The sequence below is a fragment of the Oryx dammah genome, unplaced genomic scaffold (assembly GCF_014754425.2).
Source record: "Oryx dammah isolate SB20612 unplaced genomic scaffold, SCBI_Odam_1.1 HiC_scaffold_11, whole genome shotgun sequence".
NCBI classification, from domain to species: domain Eukaryota; kingdom Metazoa; phylum Chordata; class Mammalia; order Artiodactyla; family Bovidae; genus Oryx; species Oryx dammah.
In genome coordinates, this window is record NW_024070195.1 from 10,572,901 (window position 1) to 10,598,467 (window position 25,567).

Here is a 25,567-nt window from a genome sequence, read left to right on the forward strand (position 1 = left end):
GACCCATCATTTATCTGATTCTCTACTTACATGTAGATGTATTTCTAACTTGTAGATATCAACTGCTGGTGACACTTGAATTTGATTAACATTTTTTTATACCTGCAATCTAATTCTGCTACTGCTTTTCTGGCTGGAGTTCCAAGCCAGACAGAGCTTGTCGGAGCCCCAGACTTCACGTTCAGCCTCAAGAACTGAGCTGCTCCATCACCCTTGGGTGGAAGCAAGCACAGATCCAGTAAAGGAGGCAGCCCTGATAAGCTCAGTATTGATAGGAGAGAAAGCCCAGCTGCAAAAATCATGCCGGAACCAGAGACCTGGAAGCGATGTTTGTTGCTCAGGATTGCGCATCATCCTTTTTTCTGGTCTTCGATTATTATCCAGAACAGTTTCAGTGCTGATTTGAAATATGGAAGAGAATGGATCTTGGGATGGAGAGAAAGCTGGCTCATGTAGTTCTTTAAGTCTCGGTGTTTATTACCTATCAGTGACTCCCAGCAAACCCAAGACCCCCCCCTCTCCCCACAGCTTCATTGAAAACTGGGGTGAGGAAAAAACTGTGCCATTAATAATTCTGACTGAGAAGAGTGTGTACATGTCAACACACCAGCCAGTTGTTCAGAGATAAGCTTTAGAGATTTAAAAAAAAATCTGTCTTAAGGCAAGTAGGGACCTTTCAGCTGAGTTGGCTAGGACTCTCTTTTTTACTGCTAACCTGGTCCCCTGAAACTTCCAAAGGATAAGCAAGCGTGATGGTGCAAGCCAGCCGGTGTGTTTGCTTGCTGTGTCTTTATCTTTAAATGGCTGCTTTGGAGAGGGTCTGCCTGGGTCCTGCCAGAGGCATAATTAGTCTTTTTCTTGGGGTGTAGATCTGCAGAGAAGGGGGGGATTGTACCATCGCTGCACTTTATTGTCACCGTTGTTCTTAATGAGTTCTGTCATCTTCTCTTTGTTCTATGACTATTTGCAGATTTGAAAATCGAACAGTGGAGCAGTGGCAGGCTAAATGAGACTCTTATCTATATTTTTCTCTTTTGGGGGCAGTGCAAATAAAGAGGATTCCCAAAGAGGATCCCTGAAAATACACACCTACATGCTTGCTTCTTCTGACCCTGGGAGTCACAGGCCAGTCTCACAGGGAAGAAGAGGGCTATTTTCCAGGAGGAGTTAGTAGGGAAGACAACCCCCCCTCTCTCCCCCCTCAGCCCTGTTGAAGCAATCCTTCCTGTTTGGGGACCACTTGCCTTTTGTTTCCCAAGTCCTAGAGAATCTTCAGCGATCACTTGTCATTCAATTGCTAATTAACTCGGCCTCTATTGAACTGTTTTTCAGTGCCAGAAACTAGAAAACAGAGATTACAACAGGAAAGCGTGATGGGGGCAGTGGACTGGGCCCGCATGCAGGTGTCAGAGTGGCTGTGCGGGGCAGAGGGGCCACCCTGCGCAGGCTCTAGCGGGGAGCTGGCCTTACAGACAGAGAAAGGTCTGCAGAAGCCCCTTCCAAAGCTGGGCGGGTGACTTCGTGGCTTGGAGAGCTGGCCCCTCGTTAAAGCAGGGAGTCTGATGTCTTAGGTGCTGTGGGCCCGCGGTTCTTTGGCTGACTGGGAGGCCTCACAGGTCTAGACCTTTGTTGAATAAGTTGATCATGGCAGCATCGGAGAAATGGATCAAGGTAACTAAAGCCTAAGCAGTGGGCTGTTGCAGGAAGACAGGCAGGCCGATGGATGCTCGTGGATCCTGGGCAGGTTAAAGTTAAAGCTTTCGGCCTCAGTGTCCTCTTTTGTAAAATGGATGTGCAGTCAGCATGTGGTTGCTGTGGAGTTAGACTAAATTGCGGGTGCAAAGCGGGCCAGATGGGTCCTGTGGTACCATCCTGCCCCTTAGTATTCCCTGGTAAATTTAGGAGATGAACAGGGAAGGGGAACAGGTTCCTCCAAGTGACACGGAGGAGGGACAGTTTAAAAGACCAGCCAAGGAGAATGCAGGTACCAGAAGAAACAGGCCACCCGTGGAACTTTCTCTAAAGACAGTCGCCAGCTTTATCGGCAAGGCATGTGTATTTCGATGGAATACTGACTTTGGGTATTGAGGTCGATAAATTGTAAGTAGGGCAAATGCAAAAGCCTGGGGTGATTTAGAGGTCACAAAATGAAAGGAGATTAACCTGCTAGAAAGCAATTAAGTAATCCTCCGATTGCGAGGAGCACCATGGCTCTGATAATGAACTTCCTTGAGCGAAATGGGAGTGCTTTATGGTACAGGGAGTCTTTGGGGAGGAGGGCCCTCTGTCACACCGGTACACAACTCTTTTCTGGATGAATCCTTTTTGGGAGGTGTTGCATCTTAATTTTTTGGGAGGGGTAACAGACAAAGTGATGTTCTTGCTACCCTGAGGATTCCAGTGGCCGTCCTCATGATTCTTCACACTAAACCAGCCTTATGTTCCTCATACACTTGGTTTTCCAACAGAGTCTGTACACTTGGCTGAGTTGTGCTGAACAAGCAGTTTATATGCCAGAAGAGTTTATCAGGCTCATTATGAAGAAATATGAAACCATCGGCTCCTGAAGCGCCCAGGAGGGGAGGGATGGGGCCCCTCTAATTGCTCTGTGACCTCGATCGGTCGTTCAGACTCCAAGACGTTTTGCTCAGAGGGTTGGCTGTGCTCCAGGCCAGCTGGCCCCTGACCAGGCTCTGCCGTCCCTGGAGATGAAGCCAGTCCTTGCTCCCCGCCTGTGGCTGCCGGCACCAAGTCAGTGTGCTTCTCAGATTGTCTCCGGCCTCTTCCCTCATCCTTTCTGAAATTCCATTTAGAGAAGGTCTATGGGGGCAGAAACGTGGAAGTAAGGTTAGTCCTGTTTTGTTTGTGGAGCACCTGGCCTACAGCTGACAGTGCTGAAGGGGCCAGTATCCCTGTCCTAAGGGCGTGGTGCCCCTAGCCCTGTATTTACGTGTCTATTAAGGTCCGTGGGCGCTTTCTCCGTAGAGAGAGCACACTTGAGATGGCCTCTGTGTGGCCGCAGTGAAGTGAATTTCTGGCTTGTTTCCTGTTGTGTACATGATGGGTGGAAGTTACGTAGGTTGAGCCCACTGCGCTCTCCGTGTGGTGTGACCTGTGCGTTGCGTTCATTTGCTTCAGAGAGATCCAGAGACCTTGTTCCATTGGACCGGATGTGTGTGTGTTCATGTGTGTTTCAAGCCACGAGTATAGATGACAAGGGGGAAGATAGTAGTAAGTCGATTGTTCCAGCTGCTAATCAAAGGCGCTTTCTCCCGTCTCTGTGCTCGGCTGGGTCTCCCTGTGAGCTGCGTGTCAGGAGGGAAGGTGGTTTTCATTGCCGAGTCCCTCACGTCCGGGCCCTTGCAAAGAGAACATGTGTCCCGCTCTGGTGGTAGCCGTGTCCGACCCTTGCGACCCCATAGACTGTAGCTCACCAAGCTCCTCTGTTCGTGGGATTTCTGCTCTGCTGGAAGGCATTGCCTAAACGTGGGGTCAGGCACCCACACCTGGGAGCTCGTAACTGAAGAGGAGGCCTCTGAGAGGACAGTCGCATCACCACTTCCTCCCTGTTCTTCCTGAAAAAAGGCTCCCAAGGGCTGAAGTTTTGCAGCCCTTGCAGGTTGCTCTGCCACCTGTTCCCAAATTCCAGACTAACTACTGAGTTCATTTTGTGTTTCTGTCCTGTTTCTGGGCCCCACCCCATCCTCTCCCAGTGGCCAGTCTGCAAACTCTCCCATTTAGGAAAGCAGGTAGGAAGTAAATCACCTTTGCTCTCACCTGTGGAAGGGGGCAGCCTGCTTTCATAGTTGTGGGTTGTTTTGTTCCTGAGTCGTGTGTCACCCTAAAAGTGGCACTGCCACGTGGGTGTCGAGAGTGCTTTCTCCTGCGTTACCTCACAGCCTTCGGGGTCATCACAGTTGTTACGTCTGAAGATACTAAGCCCATTGTACAGGCAAGTAAACTTGAGTCTCCCGACAAGTGGGTAAAGTGACTGCCAAGCTGGCACGTCGCCCTGGACTTTCAGACTCCATGTAGTCCAGTGATTGGTGCCCTTGTTTTTGATATGTGTGTATTAAAAGGAAGATCAGTTTCACTAGAGGCTCCGTTACCCAGCCTTCTTTGTGTACCATAAGGAACTAGGGACTCCCTTTGCGTTTGGGCTTTGGCTGAAGGGCTCTTGCCCGAGTCCTGCTGCTTGGTGGTGCCAGAAATGAAGTAGGGTGAATGTTGAAAACTTTGATCGTAATATTAATTACCTTTTCTTTTTAGGGCACATGATATTAAATTTATATTGATATAATAGAGAAAAGTCATTTAAATCATGAAAGTAAATCACTCTAAAGAAAACAGCAGATGGATTTAGTACCCAGTCCTAAGAGTTATGTGGGAATGGGCGGGGCTTGGGGAACCCTGGTGGGAATTCTGTAAAGGCTGGTGTGGGAGAGACAGACCATCACCCCCCCCCCCCCGTGTCACAGCTGTCCTGGTCTCTCGCGGCACTCGTATTAGGTGTGTGAGTGCCTGAGTGTGCAGGGGGAGGGTGGGTCGCAGGTGCTTGGGTCAGTGCTGGGTACGTAGACAGTGGGATTAATGGGCCAAGGTTGCACCTACTTTCTTTGATGACTGTTCATTTTCAAAGGATGGAGCTCTCCTCTCCTAGAATTCAGAAAATCAGTGAATAACTATCTCCTCGCCCCCTGCCCAGACCCTACCTGTTCCCTTTGAAGTTTTGTTTTTTTAATATGATAATGGGCTTCCTTGGTGGCTCTGGTGGTAAAGAACGAAACTGCCAGTGCAGGAAACGGAACATCCCTGGGTCCGGAAGACGCCCCTGGAATAGGAAATGCAACCCGCTCCTGTGTTCTTGCCTGGAGAATTCCATGGAAACGGGAGCCTGGTGGGCTGCAGTCCATGGGGTTGCAAAAAGTTGGACCCGACTGAGTGTCTGAGCACGTGGTGTAGGGCCCGATTGCTTCCATTCTCTGTGCGTATCCTGAAGATCCATCACAAACATGCCAAATCTGGGGCACAGCCCGCAGTGTGTGAGCTCAAGCTACAGAATTTGACTCTCCAGCTAAATGACAGCGGGCGGGGAATCCCTTTAGGGTCTTTTCCAAAATCTAGCAGAACGGGCTATGTTTAGCTTGTTAAGATAAAGAACTGGTCGGGGGAGGGAAGATAATGAGAAAGAGGGCTTGTGTGTACATGATTCACAGAGAAGAATCCAATTTTACAGAAACCGCAGCCCAAATTAGAGAAAGCAAGCTTTTGGATTAAAATGATTTCTGTTGTGGTTGTAACATACCACAGTTTGATTTTTGTCCAGATGAAAACATTTGGTTTTCACTTCAGTAAATATTGTGGAGACATTGCCAACTAATTCTGAAAAGTAATGAAATACGGCTTTGGCAAAGCACAGATGCGTTCTGCACTCCCAATTCCACCGACTGATCCAAGTTCAGATTTTTTTTTTACGTTTGCTAATGCGCTTGAATAATCAGGAGAGAAAAAGCTGTCTGTGACTTTAATAGAAAACTGTAAGTACACATGTATACCCCCTGCCCCTCATTCCCTATGCCATCCATGCTGCTGGTGCGACCCCAGAGACGGCAGCCCACCAGGCTTCCCCGTCCCTGGGATTCTCCAGGCAAGAACACTGGAGTGGGTTGCCATTTCCTTCTCCAGTGCGTGAAAGTGAAGTCGCTTAGTTGTGTCTGACTCTTAGAGACCCCATGGACTGCAGCCCACCAGGCTCCTCCGTCCATGGGATTTTCCAGGCGAGAGTACTGGAGTGGGGTCCCATTGCTTTCTCCGATGCCGTCCATAACCCTCTTAAAACATTAAAAGCATTCACCTTTCATTGGTGACTGCTTTAAAACTATAGAGTTTGTAGCGGAGATGTGCTTAGTCGCTCAGTCATGTCCGACTCTTTGCGAGTCCTGAGGACTGTAGCCCGCCAGGCTCCTCTGTCCCTGGGATTCTCCAGGCAAGAATACTGGACTGGGTTGCCAAGCCCTCCTCCAGGGGGTCTTCCCAACCCAGGGATCGAACCCAGGTCTCCTGCACTGCAGGTGGATTCTTTACCTTCTTCTGAGCCAGCAGGGAAGCCCATGGCAGAGATAGATAGAGTTATTCTGTGTGATGAGGTAACCTCTCTGACTTGTTGATTCGCCTCACAAGAGGGGCTGGTGCCTCCGGAGGGGATGAGCCCATCCCAGGAACCAGGCGGGGCCACTCAGACCTGTCTCAGACCCCTTGTTTTTACCGTAGTGGTCTGCCGTGGGAGGGGATGATTTCTCTTCTGGAAGCTTTTCCTTGTTGTACTTCCCATCTCTCCCACCCGATTTTCATCTCTGTAGATCCATGCCCTGTTTTCCTGAATGCTAGGCCCACAATGAGCTTTTCAAAAGTTTACCTCACCTGATGTTTGGAGGCAAAAAGTTTCCCTAATAAATTTTCTAGAGAGGAAGTTTGCTTCTTAAGTGTGAGAATCTATGAGTTGCAGACAATTTTTAATCAAAAATTCTAAAAACACGCAGAGTCTTCTGTTTTCAGATGCTAAATGTTAACTTTCCATGCACACAGCTTCAGTTGGATTAGCAAATGGACCCATTCACCCATTTTATAAGGAGGAAGGGGGTGATTTTACCAGTGATAAATAGTCCAGACTACTGGCTGTTTTCAAGGCTTTGAAATACCCTTTCCTTCATCTGTTTCTGTTTCTAACAGATTACTCCTCCTTTAAGCTTATTTGTAAATTAGCTAATCGAGCTTGTATCTTGGCTAAGAAGAGAGAAATGCTCTCTGTGAATGTCTGATTAGTTTGATTTCTCAGTTGCTTTTGGCTCTCTTATTTGAGGTTCTTCTGCAGTTACTTTCTAGGTATTTAGCAGTCTGTTTCTCTCTCACCTTGGTTATGCCATGTGAGATGATCTTCCTGGTTTTGTGTCAACAAGAGAGAAGGAAAAGCTGTTTTTGCTGCTTTTTCCTGGGTGCTGTGGTTCCCCCTGATCTGGAATGTTGGCTTGACCCTCTCCATCACTTCTAAGTGGACATGTCAGCGGGTCTTAGAGGGATTACCAGTAGCTCTGTGGTGACCGAGGTTTGGAATATTCATTGTTGTTGGATTTAGTCTTTTCTGCATGCTTTAACTTGTTAGCAAGGTTAACAAGAGGTACAGGTATGCAGGTACCCAGAAAAATTCTGAAGGTATGTTCCTTCTGGGGGAGAAGCTATAGTTGATGAGGCCACTCCTGAGATTGGCAGTGGCTTTTTAAATGAAACGTGGAAGGTGGTAAGGCTCCACCCAGGCTGTGATGCAGAGAGGAGAATTGGCACAAGCTTATTATTTGAGCCAAGGGCATCCTGACTGTTAGCGCTGACCTTTCTGCCCAAGGCTGCTTATGATCAAGCACTGGTCTTTTTCCTCCACTAATCCCTTCTCCTTTCATCACAGGGCTCTCTCCATTCCTCTTCTTATTTGAGCACCTGTATTGTCTTTTATTTTGCTGATGCTTTGTCTTTAGGTCCAACCAGCAAGTCATTTAGGAGAGAACCCACATTACTTTTTAGGGTGAAAGCAATCGCTTTTATCCCCTGTGCCCCCATACTTGTGTCTTTTCCACCTCTTGACTGCAGAGCCAGTCCCATCAGAAAAATCTTACCTTATTGTAAGTTTTGCTGTAAGAGTGACTCCCTCAGGGAGCACGCTGCGTACCCCTTCCCTGGTGGTCTGCTTCCTCCTGCACATTTCCCTTGTAGAACACGCATCAGGTTACATCACTGTGATACTTGGCTGAGAAGCGGTTTAAAGAAATGGATTCATGAGTTTGGTTGCTTTCTTCTTTTGTTAAAATTACCCTATTTGCTTTCTGTAGGATATTAATGAAACTTGGGTTCTGAACTGAGCTCCTCAACATTTTTCCTCCATTTTAGTTCTTTGGCATAAATTTAGTGCTCACCTCTTTCTCAGAGTCTTGAACGTAAGGAATGTGATGCTTCATGTACTGGGTGGCGGTTACCTCTTAATTTCTCATGTGGTTCGTGTGGATTTTGCCCACAACTGGGCAGACTTGCTTTGCTCCCAGATGGCCTTCTCTCCTGATCCTGGTGGGGTGGAGCAAGGCGAGGGGTTACTGGCTTACTTCCTGAAATTCCATCCTGCGATCCTACTTCCCTCCAGTGGAGGGCAGAGTGAGCTGTGGAAGTTACTGCAGGGTCTACACACACACCTGCTCTGCGTGGGACTGTGTAATCCGCTTTCTGATTTCAGCCGCTGGTCAGTGCATCTGACACAGTGTGCAGGGAGGCCTTTCTTTAGGAGAAGTTAGGTGTGGCTATTGTGATCTTGAAGGAACTTGAAGAAGTGTGTTTAACCTCTTTCTTCTTTTACTGAAGAGGAAAACTTAATGGCTGAGCCTGTCCTTCCAAGTGTTGAGTCCCCAGCTCTGTCTGACAGCATGTAATATGTTACTTGACGTCATGTCACATGCTAGAATGAGTTGGTGTTTATGGGAAATTTCCTTTCCTTTCTTTATAAATTTTTTTTTTTAACTCAGAACCTCTTTTTGAGTGCTGAAATAAGGTTTCTTGGTTTTTTTCTTAAATACTTAGATTTATGGGACTTCCCTATTGGTCCAGAGGTTTAAGACTTCACCTTCCAGTGCAGGGGGTATGGATTTATCCCTGGTTGAGCAGCTAAGATCCCACATACCTCATGGCCAAAAACAGCATAAAACAGAAGCAGATGTGTAATAAATTCAATACAGATTTTTTTTAAGGTTAGATTTAGGAAATGACCCTGGAGAAGGCAATGGCACCCCACTCGAGTACTCTTGCTTGGAAAATCACATGGACGGAGGAGCCTGGTGGGCTGTAGTCCATGGGGTCTCTAAGAGTCGGACACGACTGAGCGACTTGCCTTTCACTTTTCAGTTTCATGCATTGGAGAAGGAAATGGCAACCCACTCCAGTGTTCTTGCCTGGAGAATCCCAGGGACGGGGAGCCTGGTGGGCTGCCGTCTATGGGGTCGCACAGGGTCGGACACGACTGAAGCGACTTAGCAGCAGCAACAGCAGGAAATGACCCATCAGTGTAGGTACATTTGGCCTTGGAGGTACTTACTCTGTCACTGTGAATGATATGTTCTGACTGGAAACTTTTAAGTATGAAGCTGGGAAGGATGGTGTCACTTCTTTTTCTGTTCAATCTTGTATTAGCTGTAAAACCACTTAGTACAAGGGTAAATATATTGTTCTAGTGGGAAAAAGGCCAGATATTTCCTCCTCCTCTTTTCTTTTTTTTCTAAAAAGCTTCATCTTCTAACTTCTGCTTGATCAGATGGTTTTCCCCAAAGCCTCTGACAGACCTTCCTTCTGTTGAGGACCTGCTTCTAATTGGAAGTGATCGAAGGGGAGAAAACAAAGGAAATGGCTTTGGTCGGAGTGTCTCCAGTGCTTGTCACACACATCCCTTTGGAGTTTCGTTTCCATTCAGTGCTGTGACCCACATAACTTGTGGGCTGGGGTGTTTGAGTATCAGTAGGTCATGCTGACAACAAGTGGAAGGTGCTGTCTTCGCGTTTCCGGGAGCTGGGCAGTCGTGGTTCGCCGCTTCAGTGCTCTGAGGCTGCTCGTTCACGTCCATCTCCTTGATAGAACAGGTAGCCCTGATGCTGGAATGGTTAAATTAGCCATTGTGGTTGAAGTTTGAGATCCAGTTTGGGAAGGAGAGCACGTTCAGTTACTTGAATCTTGACGGATACTCCTGAAGTGTTAGCTCATTCACAGGATGCTGGCAAGAGAAGAAATGAACTTACCATTTATTCTTCTGTTACTTGGTAGCAGCTCTCCTCAGGATACTTAATGGGAAAGAAAATGAAAGTTACTCCCAGAAAATAACTCAAGGGTTTCAAAAATTGATCGATTAATTAATCACTTAACTGACTAATTGATTATTTTTTAAAAAATGAACAGCCTTTGGTCCCAAACAGTATACCAGTGAATGGACAGATCTCCTTCTGAAAATTCATTATTTAATAAAGAAGAATGGTATTGTGCTTCTTTGTAATATTGAGCTTGTTCTGTCTTAGGTTCAGAAGCCAAAACATTTGGAGATGAGGAGGTTAAGGTGTAAAAGGAGTAAGGGATTGGGTTCTATGAAGAGGTTTTTTTTGATTTTTAAACTTATTTAAGCCAGTCTTTTAGTTAGTGTTATTCAGGAATTTATTTCAATAATTTTACATGCTATTAACCTGATCATAATATCAAAGTAGCTTCCAAATATATTGTGAGTTTGGAATCCATACCTGTCACTCACCCCCTATGAATATGAGACAGATTCCTTTTATAAGGAAATGTCATATTTTGTTTTTATCACTTGTCTCTCTCTCTCTCTCTTTTTTTTTTTTTCATTTTACATTCATTTGCTTAAGTTCATACTTTTTAAGTCTAGACGATATAACCCAGAATAGTCTCATGTCCTTGACACTGTGGGTAGGGTTTTTGTTTGCTCAATTCAATCTTTGGTGTTTTCCCCACTCCCTTCTCAAGAATAGTCAAATGAGATTTAAAAAAATTTTTGATTTGTTATGTTTGGTGAATGGCATTGTCCCTCCTCCCTGCTGGAGGATTTTGCTTGAAATCTGTTAAAGGGATACAGATAGAGTTCTATTTCCTGGGGGATGTTTGAAAAATAAAAATGGCAGTAGAGATGAATTGCTTTGTTTTATCTGCTCGGTCATGAGGATTTAAGTTTGTAATTTAGTACATGGGTCCACTTGGGCTTCCCTGATAGCTCAGCTGGTAAAGAATCCACCTGCAATGCACGAGACCCCAGTTCGATTCCTGGGTCGGGAAGATCCACTGGAGAAGGGATAGGCTACCCACTCCAGTATTCCTGGGCTTCCCTGGTGGCTCAGCTGGTAATGAATCTGGCTGCAATGCGGGAAACCTGGGTTCGATCCCTGGGTTGAGAAGGTCCTCTGGAGAAGGGAAAGGCCACCCAATCCAGTATTCTGGCCTGGAGAATTCCACAGAATTTACAGTCCGTGAGGTTACAAAGAGTCAGACCCCACTGAATGACTTTCACTTTCCACTTGAAGTGGGCTCTGGAAGGGGTGGAGACTCAGGCCTGTGTTTATGCCCCTCCTTTTGACCCCGCCAGGTTCTCCTGCGCTGCCCAACAGCATGGTGTATTTCGGAAGCTCTCAGGACGAGGAGGACGTTGAGGAGGAAGATGATGAGACAGAAGACGTCAAAGCAGCCACCAACAACGCTTCATCTTCATGCCAGTCAACCCCCAGGAAAGGGAAAACCCACAAGCATGTTCACAACGGGCATGGTAGGTCCACTGTTGAATTTGGATTCAAGATAAAATCCAGAGCTTTGAGTGAAAGGTGGAGTAGGTCATATGTTGAGAAGATGATGAAGGTGTTTTGCATACTTCTTTAAGTACCAGGCACTTAACGGAGAGATTGGTGGTATAAAGTGGTCCAAACAGTTGTGTTCAAGGTAAATAGATTGTTGGATACATATTCCTAAGTTTGTGAAGATGATGGTAAATTCCATAAGACCACAGATGTAGGTGTTGGAGGCGGAAGATATGGCATCCGAACAGGCGTGGTCGAGATGAGTTCATGAGGGTGCTGTTGTCATTCCCTTACTGTTGTGGTTCCAGCAGTTATCCAGCTTGTGAAATCAGGGCCATGCATGTGTAGTAGAAACTAGACTTTTTCCCTCCGACTATTAACATTCCAGGGGCAGGACACATAGCCCCCCAAAACAAGAATGAAAGATCGACTGTGAGAAAGAGAAAAGTATAAATGAGTTGACTATGGAAAGTGCCTACTGGTTTTTTAGCAGGGAACTGGCTTAATCAGAGTCATATTTTGAAAAGATTAAGCTGGCATCAGTTAAGAGGGTTTCATAAAGGGAAATGATTTCAAGAAGAGGAAACACATGGAAAGGCTGTAATTGTAGGCAATTGCCTGGCGCAAGGTAACAAGGGACTACAAGCTGGCAGTATAGATGGGAGGACAGAAGTGCAAAGCTGTGGAGACAGATAGAGAAATACTGCAGGGGTGGGGCTGAGAGAACTTGATGAGTAACTGGATTAGTGTGGGGTGTGGCGGGGGTGGGAAAGGAAGTGAGAAGAAAGATGTGATGGCAGCGGAGGTGATGACTGCTTTCGGTGAGCTCTTACCCAGGTTCTCTGATCGAGATCCTGCGTCCCTTGGGACTCACAGAGACCCTAGAATGTAGAGCGTCCTCATCTACAAATGAAAGAAAATCGCTGCTGCCAGTAAGTGATGGAGGCAGAGGAAGGTTCGTCTCATTATCCTTCACGGCTGAGCACTGGGCTACTCCTGGTCTTTCTGGACTCGATGGACCTGTAGGACCAGGATCACTTGGGTGTGATGGGAGTCTGGCCACCTGCACTGTTGTTGGCATTTCTGCCTTGACGGTTGAATGATTTTTCATCTGTCCTGCTTCTTGTTTAGCTGGCATAGAGAGACGGCAGGGATGTGACTTAAAGACCTTAGAGTTTGTTGAGGAGATGAGGCTAGTAATCTCAGTGTATTGCTCAGTATTTCTCAGCCTCCTTACCTGTAACGAAGGCACTCAGTGAAGTGTTTGTATAGCCTCTGTTAGCTAGCTGTGTGTAGACATGTTCATATTAAGGGGTGGCTTCTCTAAGTAGTGGGTGGTCTCAGAAATCTGCTTTGTGAGAGACCAGAGAGCTGTTTTCTGTGAATGACAATAGAAATGATAGATTTTAGGATGTGATTGGTGGCTCAGAGGTTAAAGCGTCTGCCTCCAATGTGGGAGACCTGGGTTCAGTCCCTGGGTCGGGAAGATCCCCTGGAGAAGGAAATGGCAATCCACTCCAGTATTCTTGCCTGGAGAATCTCATGGACAGAGAAGCCTAGTAGGTTACAGTCCACGGGGTTGCAAAGAGTCGGACATGACTGAGCGACTTCACCTTCACCTTCACCTGCATTATCTTTTGATCCCATCTACTTCTCTCCAGCAGAGTCACTGGGAGGTGGTCAGGGCAGGAGGCGTTTCTTGCTTTAGAGTTGAAGAAAGGGAAGAGCTGATGTCTTGTACCCATCACTAAAAGTGGCCGATTGCCGCTAAGAGTCAAGGTTTTTGGTGCCCCTGCCCCGGAGACTGCCATCGTCGTGCAGGGGTGCGCGTGTGGACAGTTGTGCTCCGTGGAGGCTCCGGTCTGTGGTGCTGGTGGAGCTGCTCTCCTGTCCGGCTGACAGCGGTGAAGAGCCAGTGTCTGGGGACCCCGGCTCTGCGTGGCGCTCGTGGCTCTGGAGGGTTTATGTCTTAAAAATCCCAGAGGATGGCGGTGCTGGCTTTTTGTGAGGCCAGTGGAAGGAGGGGGCTGAAGCCAGCTCAGAAATACACAGGCTGTTAGGAAAGCTCTTCCAGCTTCACGTGACTCAGAGGAAGTTGTTCTGTTTTTTTTTTTAAAGGAGAAGTCTGCTTTGGAGAAAGCCAATTTCAGCCTCAGGTGCAGTATTTTAGAAACATGGTGAGCTTTCAATACCTATTAGCTGAGCTTATTTACCTACCCTGTTCCAAATCCTCCGTGGCGTGAAGAAGGCCCAGGACAAGGACACGAACTGCCCACGTCAGGTTATTAAAGCGTGACTTAGTGGAGCTGGGGCGTAGGTCCCCAGCAGGAGGGTGTAAGGAGATTCCTTAAAACACTGGCTTTACCACCAGAGAAGGGAGTTACTGATACCACAGGGCCATGGCCCCAGAGTGGTGAAACTGGAACGCAGTCATCTTTGAGAACCGAACGTTCGGCTCTAGGGTACTGTTTGTTTCCCAGCCGTTTCTTGATCATTGAAATTACACTGTGACACCAAAGTGCATGATGCGCGCATTTGTTCCCCTACCCTCACCTTCATCCTTTCCCGTAAGGTCTTTATCAGCATCAAACAGTCGTCATGAGCTTCATTTCCTGACCTTTTCAAGGCTTAATTAGCTGTGTGGTAGGCATTTAATGTCTCTGATTCTCAATTTCCTCTTGTATGAAATGAGCAAGGCAGCCAGGATGGGCATTCATTTGTTCCTTCCTTCACTTATTTTTGTTGTTCAGTTGGTCAGTCGTGTCCAACTCTTTGTGTCCCCGTGAACTGCAGCACACCAGGCTTCCCTGTCCTTCACCGTCTCCCGGATCTTGCTCAAACTCGTGTGCTTTATTTATATCCTAGGATAAAGAGATAATCATGGCTGGTGTCTCATGTACAGGCATCATTACCCTTGAGACTTGTTATGGTGGATGTCGGGCATTGCTGTCTGTTCAAGGGAAGTGGCTTTTCCAAGAAGATCCAATTAGCTGGGTGAAGATCCCTAAAATTTTGCTTTTCTCCTCTGAGACAGTAGTATGTTTTTCCGATTAAAAATGTTCATATCCCACCCTGTTTCCATCGGTTTTCCGTTCTCATCCATTCTTTGTCTTCTTGCTCCTGTTTTGACCCATAGGAAACTTGGTGCAGGGTTGTGTCCACTAGAGTGTGAGTTATAGAGTGTCAGCAGTGAACCCCAGGACTCCAGTGGTTCTCACAAGCAGTCAGGACCAGACCCCCGAGAACTCTGTTTCCATGATTAATACATACAGATCAAACATGGCACGATTCCCATAGCAGTTTAAGCTTGTCTTTCCTGCTTTGTGGTTTTGTTTTGTTTTGTTCTTTTAATTGAAACTCTTTCTTTTGTAACTATTGGGGAGAATTATTTGAAATTCCTTGTAATGGGATTTAATTATGGGTACCCATCAATTGCAAAAGTGAATGTTTGTTTAAATGTGGCATAAGACTATAGAATGACACAGATATTCCTAAAGAGGGTTCGCTTGGGATAGAAAGTTTCCAGGTGGGAGTGCAGGTGGTGTTTCCCTGATCTGTTGGCGTGGCCGTGGGCCGGTGGTTGTATCTGTAGAGAGCAGTTGGATGGTAGGTGAGGTGTATGAGGCCGCGGTTCGGGCTTACCCAGGACCAGCGCCAGCCCACTTGTTTCTTCTGTCTGGGGTTCAGAGGAGGCCTCCTTCAAATTCAGAAAAATGGACTTTTCTGGTTCAGGTTCTAAGAGCACCTTCAGGGCCCCAACCTTGACTAGGTTTGTAAGGCACTAGGGCCTGGTCGCCTTTCAGTGAGCAGCAGGCTGGTGCCAGTTGCTGAGCCTCGGGCCGGACCACGTGGACTTGTCCGTCCGCAGCGTGGTGAGAACGCTCGGTGCAGCCACCTGTGCAGGAGGCCCTGGTGCTCTCGTCCGGCTTGCTGTGCTCTCCTGCCCCTCAGCCCCCGCTCCCTGCCTGTGGAGGGTGCTTGGGGAGCATGAGCAAAGAATCATTCTCGAGGTTAAAGTCGGGTCTCTGAGTGCATGGAAAGAGACGATGGGGTGCAGCCTGTGAATGAGACGAGGGCGTCCCTTTTCCCTGCCCTTCCTTTTTGATCGATTCATTGATAACTTGCCTTAACACCCTCGTTTTCCCAAAAGAAAAATCTATAAGACCGATCATCTCCATTTCCTTTTGATTTGGGACTTAGGTGAGAAATGTGCAAGTGTTAGAGCAGATTTTCTAAACAGGAAGACCTGGGTGAGGCCATCATCACCAGGTAGGCGGGCAGGTTCTCGGGATTGTGGACTTATTTGCACAAGAGAGTAGGCTGCTGTTTCATTCTCCATGACGCTGGGTTTCTCTTGTCTGGTGGTGCTTCCCACTGCTTTGTGAGCTGGAGATGTGAGGTGTGTTGGGAGATCCGGCATCTATATCCTCCTCCCAGGAGCAGAAGTAAATGCACAGAAGACGTGGGGAACACTTTATCATGGGGGTAGCTTTGGCCCCCAAACCTGATCTGCCTGCAGATCCAGAAAAACGGTTTTATTTAGGCTGTGCTGGTTTGAAGGGAGTAGAACCTAACCAAGCTGCCAGCGGTGTCTCCCCTGAACTTGAACCTGCATGGGCAGGAGCAGGGCCCCTGGAAGCCAATACCCAAGAGCCCTCTCCCCGCCTCCCCTCCCACTCCGTGTCTAACTGGCCGGGCTGGGGCAGACCCAGATCCCTGGGGGTCTGACCCCTGACCACAGCAGTCCCCTGCAAGAGCCTGGTGTCCTCAGCACGTGTTTAGTTGTGCAGACATTCCAGAGGGCCCTGATGTTCTCATTTATAATCCACTGGGCATCCTATTGGAAACGGATGTGGTTTATTAAAATACGTGATCTGAAGTGACACGGACGGCGTCACGTGTGCTCGTAGCCTCAGCTCCACGAACTCAAGGGTCACGCTAGCAGTGCCTCCAGCAACTTCTATTTTGAGGACTCTTCTTCAGTTTCCAAAATACCCCTCCATCTGCAGAGCCTGAGATGATATCCTCACAGGAAAGCACTTAGGTAATCTCTGTATTTGGCCACCAAACACACAATCAAAACTTGCCTCTGAGTATTTGTGTTGCAAGTTGATATTTGAAGTGACTCTGTTTGAGAAGTTCTTGTCATTGGTAATTGTTCTTCATCAGGATAAGTGAGGTAGGGTAGAGGAATTAACACGTTTGTCTAGAAAGAGTCTGGCTTTGGTTTTGCTTATCCTTTCACGGGAGAACTCAGCGAGAATGGGTTGCTCAGATCAGCCCCATATTGTGTATTCTTCTCTTGCTTTTCTTTTTCTTTTTTTTGCACTTAATGGAAAATGGAAGGAATAGCAGAGACCTCTCTTTCTTTTGGTGCGCCTCTGTTTCTGAAGAGGGATATTTCTCACAAGCCTTTGTAAACAGCATGTCATTAGATTCCCAGCTGGAATGATTTCATTGCTTTTGAATTGACACTGGGTGGGTTCCGGGGGACAGGGTGGGGTGCGGTGCGTTATGTAAGGGCCAAAAATTGGTCATTCGGCTTCACTCGTGTCTGCCCTGGGATCATCTTCAAGGTGCATTCGGCCCCCTGTCTGGGTGGTGGAGGGGTGGGTTGTGTGCGCAGGACCAGGGTTCCTCTGTGTGCCACGAGGAGATGCTGTCCAGCTGTGAAGAGCTTTTTTCTCTTTAACTGATGCTTTTGTGGAATATCCTCGTCACTTTTTTTTAAACCTCCTGCAGCTTGATTATTTTTTTCCCTCCCAGTTGGGGCAGCTGGATCTCCTGAGTCGGAGTATGGGTTCTCCAGCAGTTTAACCTGGAGAACCCGTACTTAAAGCCTGTTCTCTTGAAGAGCAGGAGGATACACAGAGTGGCAGGTGTGTTGTCAGCCCTCCGCTGCCCCTCATTTGGCGCCCCTTGGCCTGGTGGCTGAGAGCAGGACGCTGATGCTTGTTTGCCCAGAGGGGGTCGCTACTTGAGGCCGTTCCAGGTTTCTTATCTTTAAAGAGGTAGTAGGCATGCTTTTCCATAGGGTTTTGTGAAGGGTAAATGAGCTGGTGTAGGTTGTGTTTCTCTCTGGTAGAGAGCACCATATTGGCTGTTAATGCTTCACGTGCTTGTAAGATCTGGAAGTCTAGAAATAGCCTTGTAGTTGATAAGAGAATCCCAGGAAGCTAATATGTTTCAGATACCTGGCACACGGTGAGGGTTGCCCCAGAGGGACTGTGAGCGCTGAGCATGAGTCATGCCCACCCTCAGCACCAGGAGCTGCTCCATGTGTGATAGACAGACCCCACTGGACCGTCCGCCAGGGTGATCAGCTCTCCCTCGTTACTTGTTTTCCTTAAGCGTTTGCTCTGTGGGTCCACGCAGGCCCTTGAGGGCATGCCTACACCAAGGGCTGCTCTGTCGCCTCCTATTTATTTAGCATGCGTATGTCTCTTCCTGGGAATGGCAGGGCCCCTGCTCTGTGGTGAGAGGCTTGGGCAGATTTCAGAGACGGATGACAGGGGAGATGGGTCTGGTGGTGGAAGAGAAGCTTCTGGCTCGAGTCCACCTTCCTGACCAGGTGTCGTCATCCAGTGGTTTAATCTCTTTAGGCCCCAGTTTCCCTGTTTGTAAAATGCGGAGAGCACCTGACTCTTTGCATTTGGGTTCAGGACAGGCAGGGATGGGGTTTCATTTTGGGGTGATGGGGACTTTAAACTTAGCTGTGATGATGGTTGCACAAGTGGGAACATACCAGAACCCACAGGATGGTGTGCTTTGAACGGACCACATGCTATATGGATAGCGGCTTACTAAAGAGGAACAAGTGTCTGTTAGGACTCAGTGAGTGACGGATGCGTTCAGCATGGCGCCTGGCACTCGGTAGGTTTTCAGAAACGGAGTCTGGATACCGTTTGTTGCTGGCCTCAGGTCTGATGACTCTTCTAAAGAACTGTAATACTCTGCAGTGCTGAAGAAATTAAGAGAACGTATTAGATTTTCAGAATCTTTAATCAATTTTGTTGTTCATGCTCGGCTGGGGTGTGTTTGTATCACATACATTGTAAATTGAATTGCTGAGCTGTTCACCCAACTGCTCAGTATTTAATATTTCCAGCTACATTCATCTAGCCTGTCTTGAGGGCACGCTTCAGTCACGGGGGAAGTTGTGCTGCTCCCAGAGATTTTAAAGTGCGCAGATAGGGTACCCTTTCCTTTCCTGTCATTCCTTTCCTGGCTGGGGGGGCGAGTGGAAGTGTATGTGGACAATGGCAGATCCACAGACTTTATTTGGAGAACCTTGAAAACAATCCTTACTACGATACCAATACTGCTGTATTTGGTTTTCTGTACTAATATTTTTATTCTGCATTTTTATCCATTCTTTTATAACTTGTAGAGTTGATCATGTGTATGGAATGCTTTCCAGTTTGACTTTTGTGCACACTTACTTTCCATTCACAGCAAAACTTTGAGATTCCTTGTTCAGGTCCTGAGGTGGGCCAGAGGTCTTGCCATTGACTTCAGAAGTGGTTGACCTTTCAGAATTCATCTCCTTGAATGTAGGGCTTTAGGAAATGCCACGCTGCAAAAAGCACTTTTTTCATTTGCTCTTCAGAGTTATTGCTTGTCCCCTACTGGAGTGTATCTCACGGCTCTGTGCTGTGTCTTGGTTCTTGAGGGTGAGAAAGCATGAGATTCCTCTCGGCCCACTGCCCCCGCTCCCGACAGCTCCTCCCGGGTGTCCTCTGGTCCCCCTGCGGCACATTGGAGAACGCAGGTGCCTGGAGTTCAGCTGGTGCGGGGACAGGCGGGGGTCGGTCAGCATCCGGCCGGCCGTCTTGTCCTTTGCTCTGCTCCTTTGGGGGCCAGGTGGGCCAGTAAACCCCTTTTTCAATGACAGAAGCCATTCATCCCGATTGATGGTTTTTCTGATGCCCTGACCTGTATGTTATCATGAAGGGCATCCTCTTTTTTCAGACTTCGGTATCTGCAGTTATTAGGATCCTGTGTAAGGAACCTGTTTAATTGGCAGATCTGTCCAACTCTCTTGGGTATATTACATTATTGCCCACAGTGTATTCACATTTCTAGATCTTGGTACCTTAGTAGCCAAGTTTTGATTGGAAAAACATTCCATGACTTACAGATTCAAGTTCTTATAGAGAGAAGAAAATCAGATTGGCTTTAAAGATTCTTTCAACAGGTTTTTTTTTTTCCTGTTATACAGTGTAGCCAAAGTGGTAGAATTTCACTGGGTGGAAATTCTAGAGGGCTTTCAGAACACCAAGGTAAACCGGGAGAACTTGCTTGTGGTACCAGATCGGGGTGCCTGTAGGTTCCAGCTACTGCTGGGGCCTCCCAGCCCGAGCAAGACCCTGATGGAGCCGGAGCCGACCTACACATTCTCGCTCTCCACCTTGACACGTGACTGCTCCAGCCAAGTCAGTGGAGCTGTTTTTGCCCAGGCCAAACCAGGTTGCAGCACTCACACAACCAGCGTTAAAATCCTTTTGAACTGTTGGCACAGGTTGGCAGACACATTCCATTGTTTTCAGACAATAGTGACTCAAAGTTGAACTGGCTCCAGGGAGCAAGTGCGGCTTTTGTACAGTAACAAGGATCTGATGCCAGCTGATTGGTGGGGCCTGCCTTCCCCGAGTCCGGACGCGTTGTAATGACATGAATCTTACATTTAAATATCTGGCTCCCGATCAGAAACTTGGCGTGTTCCTCTTTTCCTTTCCATAGCACAGTCCTCTCTATTTATAACGATTCTTTTTTCTTTCTTCATTCTTTTGTCCCTTCCTGTTTTGGGGCTGACACAGGGAGCAAGCCTTACTTTATGTAATTTGGGGGTTAGTCCCATCTTCGACCTCCTGCTGTTTCTTTCCTCATGTGTGTCATGCGGCTGCTGGCAGACCTTCCTGCCCAGCTTTCCATAATGGCTTTTGTCTGTGTTTCTTTTTCAGGGTGAAGGTTAGACACTGGATCGTTACAGGGAATCGTAGAACTTTGGCCAGATGCCATTCACAGGGTCTTTTTTCCTGTTCACCTGATAGAAAAAACTTCCTGGTTTTCAGATGAAGTGCCTTTCTGGTGCTAATAGGATGATTGAGGCTGTACTCTGCTTACAAGGAAGGACTCTTCAAGTGGGGTCTTGTCTTTGCTCTTAGAGCAGGAGCTTTTAAAAAGATTGTGGACTGTAGCCTACCAGGTTCCTCCATCCATGAGATTTTCAAGGCAAGAGTACTGGAGTGCGTTGCTATTTCCTTCTCCAGGGGATCTTCCCAACCCAGGGATCAAACCTGGGTCTCCTACATTGTAGGCAGATGCTTTTACTGTCTGAGCCACCAGGGAACTCCCTAAAAAGATCAACTTTCTTATATTTGTACAGCTCTTTTCTCTGAAGAATAGATAGCATTTCATGGACTTTTAAGTACTTCAGTGATTCCTGGAGGGCAGGTAAGCAGAGGCACCGGTTTGTTCTTCTGAGAATGGAGGCACAGATGGGTTGCAGATCTGGCAGCTAGGAGTCACAACCAGCTGGTCTAGTCCAGCTTGTGTATGGAGTGAGGGTTTTAAAGGCCTGGAGGATCCCCTGGGAATCTTGCCAGGATCTGACTGTGTGGACAGAGTCAGATTGGGGGGAACGAGGTTTAGTACAAACCCTCTGGAGGTGTGAGGTCCTCCTTGGAGAGTATGGCTTTCCACCTTTCACGCAGTCAAAGGTTGCTAGTGAAAGCTGTCTCTAGAGTGACTTCTCTTGCCCACTCCTTTTTCATCCCCCGTTGGAAGCAAATGTTACCTTCTCCGGCTGGAAGTGACCCTCAGTCAGAATACCCGCCTTTGGATTTAAAGGTTTTGGTTGCCGTGGTATGGAAACCCTTGCTACAGGCCATTTAACTTTCAGAGAGTGTGTATACAAATCAATACATTTGTTCATTAATGCAGAGCTGTTTGTATCTGAGTATACCGTATAATTTCCTAATACTGTTCCTGGTGATAAACACTTTTTTTCTCTCCTTAAAGTAATGAGTCCAATTATTCCTTTAAATTGGAGGCAGCATGTGTGGGTCCTCTATACATTGAACTTTCTGTCTCATCTTCACAGGATTTAGGCTTTTCCTGTGAGAGTGGATATTTTTTCCTTTCCTCTTCTGGAGAATCTTACAAGTTAAGACAAAAGATAATTACTTGGAGGAGTGAAACTGCAGGTTCCCACGACACTTAAAATTAATGAGCTGCTGCTGACAAAATACATCTCGTCTGAGGCACCATCATCTCGCACCCGCCCGCCCCCGCGGCCCCCCCCCCCCCCCAGTTATACTTCAGTTGACTTTTTGGCTGTGTTTGCCATTTGGGTGGACAGCTGCTCTAAAATAGCATGGTGGTTACAGAAAGTGGATTTCTTCAAAAACTCTCCCTTTGTTGCGGATCAAAGTTAATGTTGCTCAACTTTTTATTTTCAAAATTTTGAAAACCTTCCCCTTTCCCAATTATCTGATCAAAATGGTCTTTAGCAGAAGCCCGTCCTGCGGTGCGCACTGCCCCCGGTTTAGTTACTATATTCAAGGCATGTGCCTCTCTCCCTTCTGCTGTGATCAGAGGCCCCCTCCCCACTCCTGGGGAGGCAGCTTTGGTGCTGGTGGTGTCCGAGCACCCTGGGGCATTAGAACAGAAGCAGAGCTGTGCCTTCTGTTTCAGAGACATAGTAAGGCCAGTGAGCAATCCATGCCCCTCACCCCTGGATTTCAGAAAGATGGTGCTGGCTAACCAGTGCCACTCCGAATTCTTGAAGTCTCCGTCTAGTAACTGGCCTCGGCCCGTGGTTCACTTGGAGTGGAGTCATCAGCTGTGCGTGTGCACTGGGCCTCCGCTGCCCCCTGGCCATTGACTCCATCGTGGTGTGGTCCATCCCTGCAAACTAACGCCTGCCCACTGCTCCTTCTGAGGTCCTCTCTAGATTAATGTTTTGTCACTGAAGCCTCCAAGCAACCCTATGAGATAAACAGTAGGTTGGAAAACTGAGGCTTAGACAGGAAACCAGTCCAAGGTCAGATAGTTAGCAGATGATTTCTCTGGATTTAAATTTAGGTGGCATCATTTTGGAGCCTGGGGGCTTCTCTGGGCATTTAGACAGTAAAGAATCTGCCTGCAGTGCTTGAGACCTAGATTTCATCCCTGGGTTGAGAAGATCCCCTGGAGAAGGGAATGGCTACCCATTCCAGTTTTTTTTTGCCCAGAGAATTCCATGGACAGAGGAGCCTGGTGGACTTCAGTCCATGGGGTTGCAAAGAGTCAAACACGACTGTGTGACTAACACTAACAAAATTTTGGAACCTGAGCTTTTTGCGGGGTATGTGGCCGTAGAGGTAAGTTCAGGGGCCATCAGAGCTTCGGGAAACCACGGTGTAGCTAATAACCAGGGGAAAGACGATCCAGTCTTACTGGTTTCAGGCCTCTTGGTCTCAAGACCTGTTTCTACTCTTAACAACCACTGTGGGGCCTGCAGAAGGCTTTTATGTTGTGGATTTTATTTATTTATATTTACCATATTAAAAGGGCTTCCCTGGTGGCTCAGACGGTAAAGCATCTGCCTGCAGTGCCGGAGACCTGGGTTCAATCCCTGGGTCAGGAAGATCCCTTGGAGAAGGAAATGGAAACCCACTCCAGTACTCTTGCCTGGGAAATTCCATGGACAGAGGAGCCTGGTAGGCTACCGTCCACGGGGTCACAAAGAGTCGGCCACAACTGAGCGACTTTACTTACTTACCATGTTAAAATTAAAACTGAGGTGATTTAGAAATATTTAGCTATTTAAAAATAACACACACGTGTTCCATGTTGATACAAATAACATTTTCATGTAAAGAAAGGGACTATATTTCCACACCCAAAAAGTTGTAGCTGAGGGAAGTTGTATTGTTTGACTTTTTTGCAAATCTGTTTCATGTCTGACTTAGGGGATGACTTCTGCATTCAGTCATATACAAGAAAATCTGTTTCAGACAAAGAGGTGGTTGGAAGAGGGAGTCGCCTTTGTGACAATTGTATCCTTTGATTTCACACCCAGACCCAACACTGGTAGTCTCTTCAAGGTCAGTTGCAATCTGAACCCCTGTTGGTGCACTGTTAGGTTAGCGTCCGTTGGTTTGCCTTCCGCCGTGAATGGCTGTCTTAGTCACACACAGTTTTATAATGTCTTACAGCGATCGTTTGAGAATGCCGGTTCACTGGGTTAGCCCCCCGCTTCCAGTTGTCAGCACCTTCCAGTACGCTGTATCGAAGAGTCTCCTCTGTACTAAACTCATTGGGAAAGTCTTTAAGTTTTGAGAGGCTTTCAGACTCATGGTGGCAGATAAAGGTTTTCCAAAATTGTCATTTTTGCCTGAAGTCATGAATTCTGTCATTGGCAGCAAAAACTGTTAGTTACTTTATCCTTGACAGGCTCAGTTTATTTGTTTTTGAGAAAATAGCTGACAAATAACTGTATCGGTTGTCCTTTCAAATAAAAATAGCATTCCATGAAAAACACAGCTAGCTTGCAGCTTAATCTCAGAAGTGCTTTTCCCTGGAAATAGTCATCACTCTGATGTTAAGGAGAAGTGCCTCTGTGTGTGCTTCCATTGTGTCTCACAGAGTGTGTGTATACTCAGAGTTGAGATTTAATGCTGTGAACAATTTCTATTATCACTTTCTGAAGTGAACTGACTTTTTCTTTTAAACTGCTGGTAACTGTAATGAAGAATACAGTATTTATTCATGGTGCCGCTGCATTGACTTGTGTTAAATGTTGCCACTTGGTGCTGCTGTTTATATTTTTAAAAGTTTTATAGAGATGTAATTTACGTATCATAAAATTGAACCACAGTGAACAATTTCGTAGTTTTTAGCATATTCACAGAGTTGTGTGGCCATCACCACAGTCAGCTCGAGAACATTTTCATCGCTTTCACCCTGAGAAATCTGTACCTGTTAGGAGCCACCCCCGCCTCCCTGAGCCCCCAGCACCCGGCATCTGCTGGCGCTCGCTGCCTCTCTCGCTCACTTGTTTGGCTGTGCTGGGTCTTCGTTGCTGTGGTGCCCGGCAGCTGCTGGCGTTCGCTGCCTCTCGCTCACTTACTTGGATGTGCTGGGTCTTCGTGGCTGTGCAGGCTTTTCTCCTGCGCTCAGGGCAGGTGCTCTGTTGTAGGGTGTGGACTTCCCATCGCGAGGGCTTCTCGTGATGGAGCCCAGGCTCAGTAGATGTGGTTCACAGGCTTAGCTGTTCCTAGGCACATGGGATCGTCCTGAGCAGGGATCCAGCCCGTGTCTGCTGCCAGCTGATTCTTTACCACTAGACCACGAGGGAAGCCCCTCCTTTCTGCCTCTTATGTGTTGGTCTGGTCATCTCATATGAATGGAATCCTGCAACAGGTGGCCTTTCTTTCTCTTCCTGTGATGTCTCCAAGATCCGCCCATGCTGGAGCATGCGTCAGTACCCAGCTCCTTTTTATAGATGGATAGCACTTTGTTTCGTTTAGCTAAATACCAGTTGATGAACCTTCAGATTTCTTCTCCAGTGTTTATTATTCATATTTCTGCTCTGATCATTTGTATGCACGTTTGTATGTGGACATACTTTTCATTCCTCTTACGTTCATATCTGGGAGTGGAGTTGCTGGGTCATATGGTAACTCTGTTTTGAGGAACTTCCAGACCATTTTCCAGAGTGGCTGCAGCAGTTTGCATCCCTCCCTGCAGGGAATGAGGGCTCACTCTTGGTCCTCGCCAGCTCTGCCTTTACCCACCTTTGTGAGCACGGCCCTCCTAGGGGATGTGAAGTGGTGGTTCGTGGCCATTTTGATTTGCATTTCCCTGATGGCTGATCTGTCATTAACTATCACCATCATTGAAATAACAACACAGTGAAAAAGGGAAATACTTTCAGTATAATTATGAAAATATTTTTGACCTAGGAGATCCCATGAAAGGGTCTCTGGGTCCCTCAAGGGTCAAGCCATACATTAAGCTGGTAGAAAATGTGGGCTGTGGTTTCAGCATCCTCTTTCTCCTTGCTTGGACAGGACGTTGGCACCACCTCTGTTTGCCCATGAAATAGATGTTGGGAGGCAGTGGGAGGCAGCTGGGGTCCAGTTGGAGGTTGTGGGAGGTCTGCTCAGGCTTGCTCTTGGGCTGTGTTGAAGCCCATTCCTCTGTGTTGT

The 25,567-nt window shown here is 47.2% G+C and overlaps 1 protein-coding gene across 6 annotated transcripts in view; it reads left to right on the plus strand.

Annotated features, from left to right (window-relative positions):
* JARID2 (jumonji and AT-rich interaction domain containing 2) overlaps positions 1-25,567 on the plus strand; it is a 230,436-nt gene that overhangs the window by 176,680 nt on the left and 28,189 nt on the right. For all 6 annotated transcript variants that reach the window (XM_040249295.1, XM_040249294.1, XM_040249300.1 and 3 more), the window contains one exon: positions 11,165-11,341. In XM_040249295.1, the coding sequence (XP_040105229.1) occupies positions 11,165-11,341 (177 nt within the window). The remainder of the gene's footprint in view (positions 1-11,164; positions 11,342-25,567) is intronic.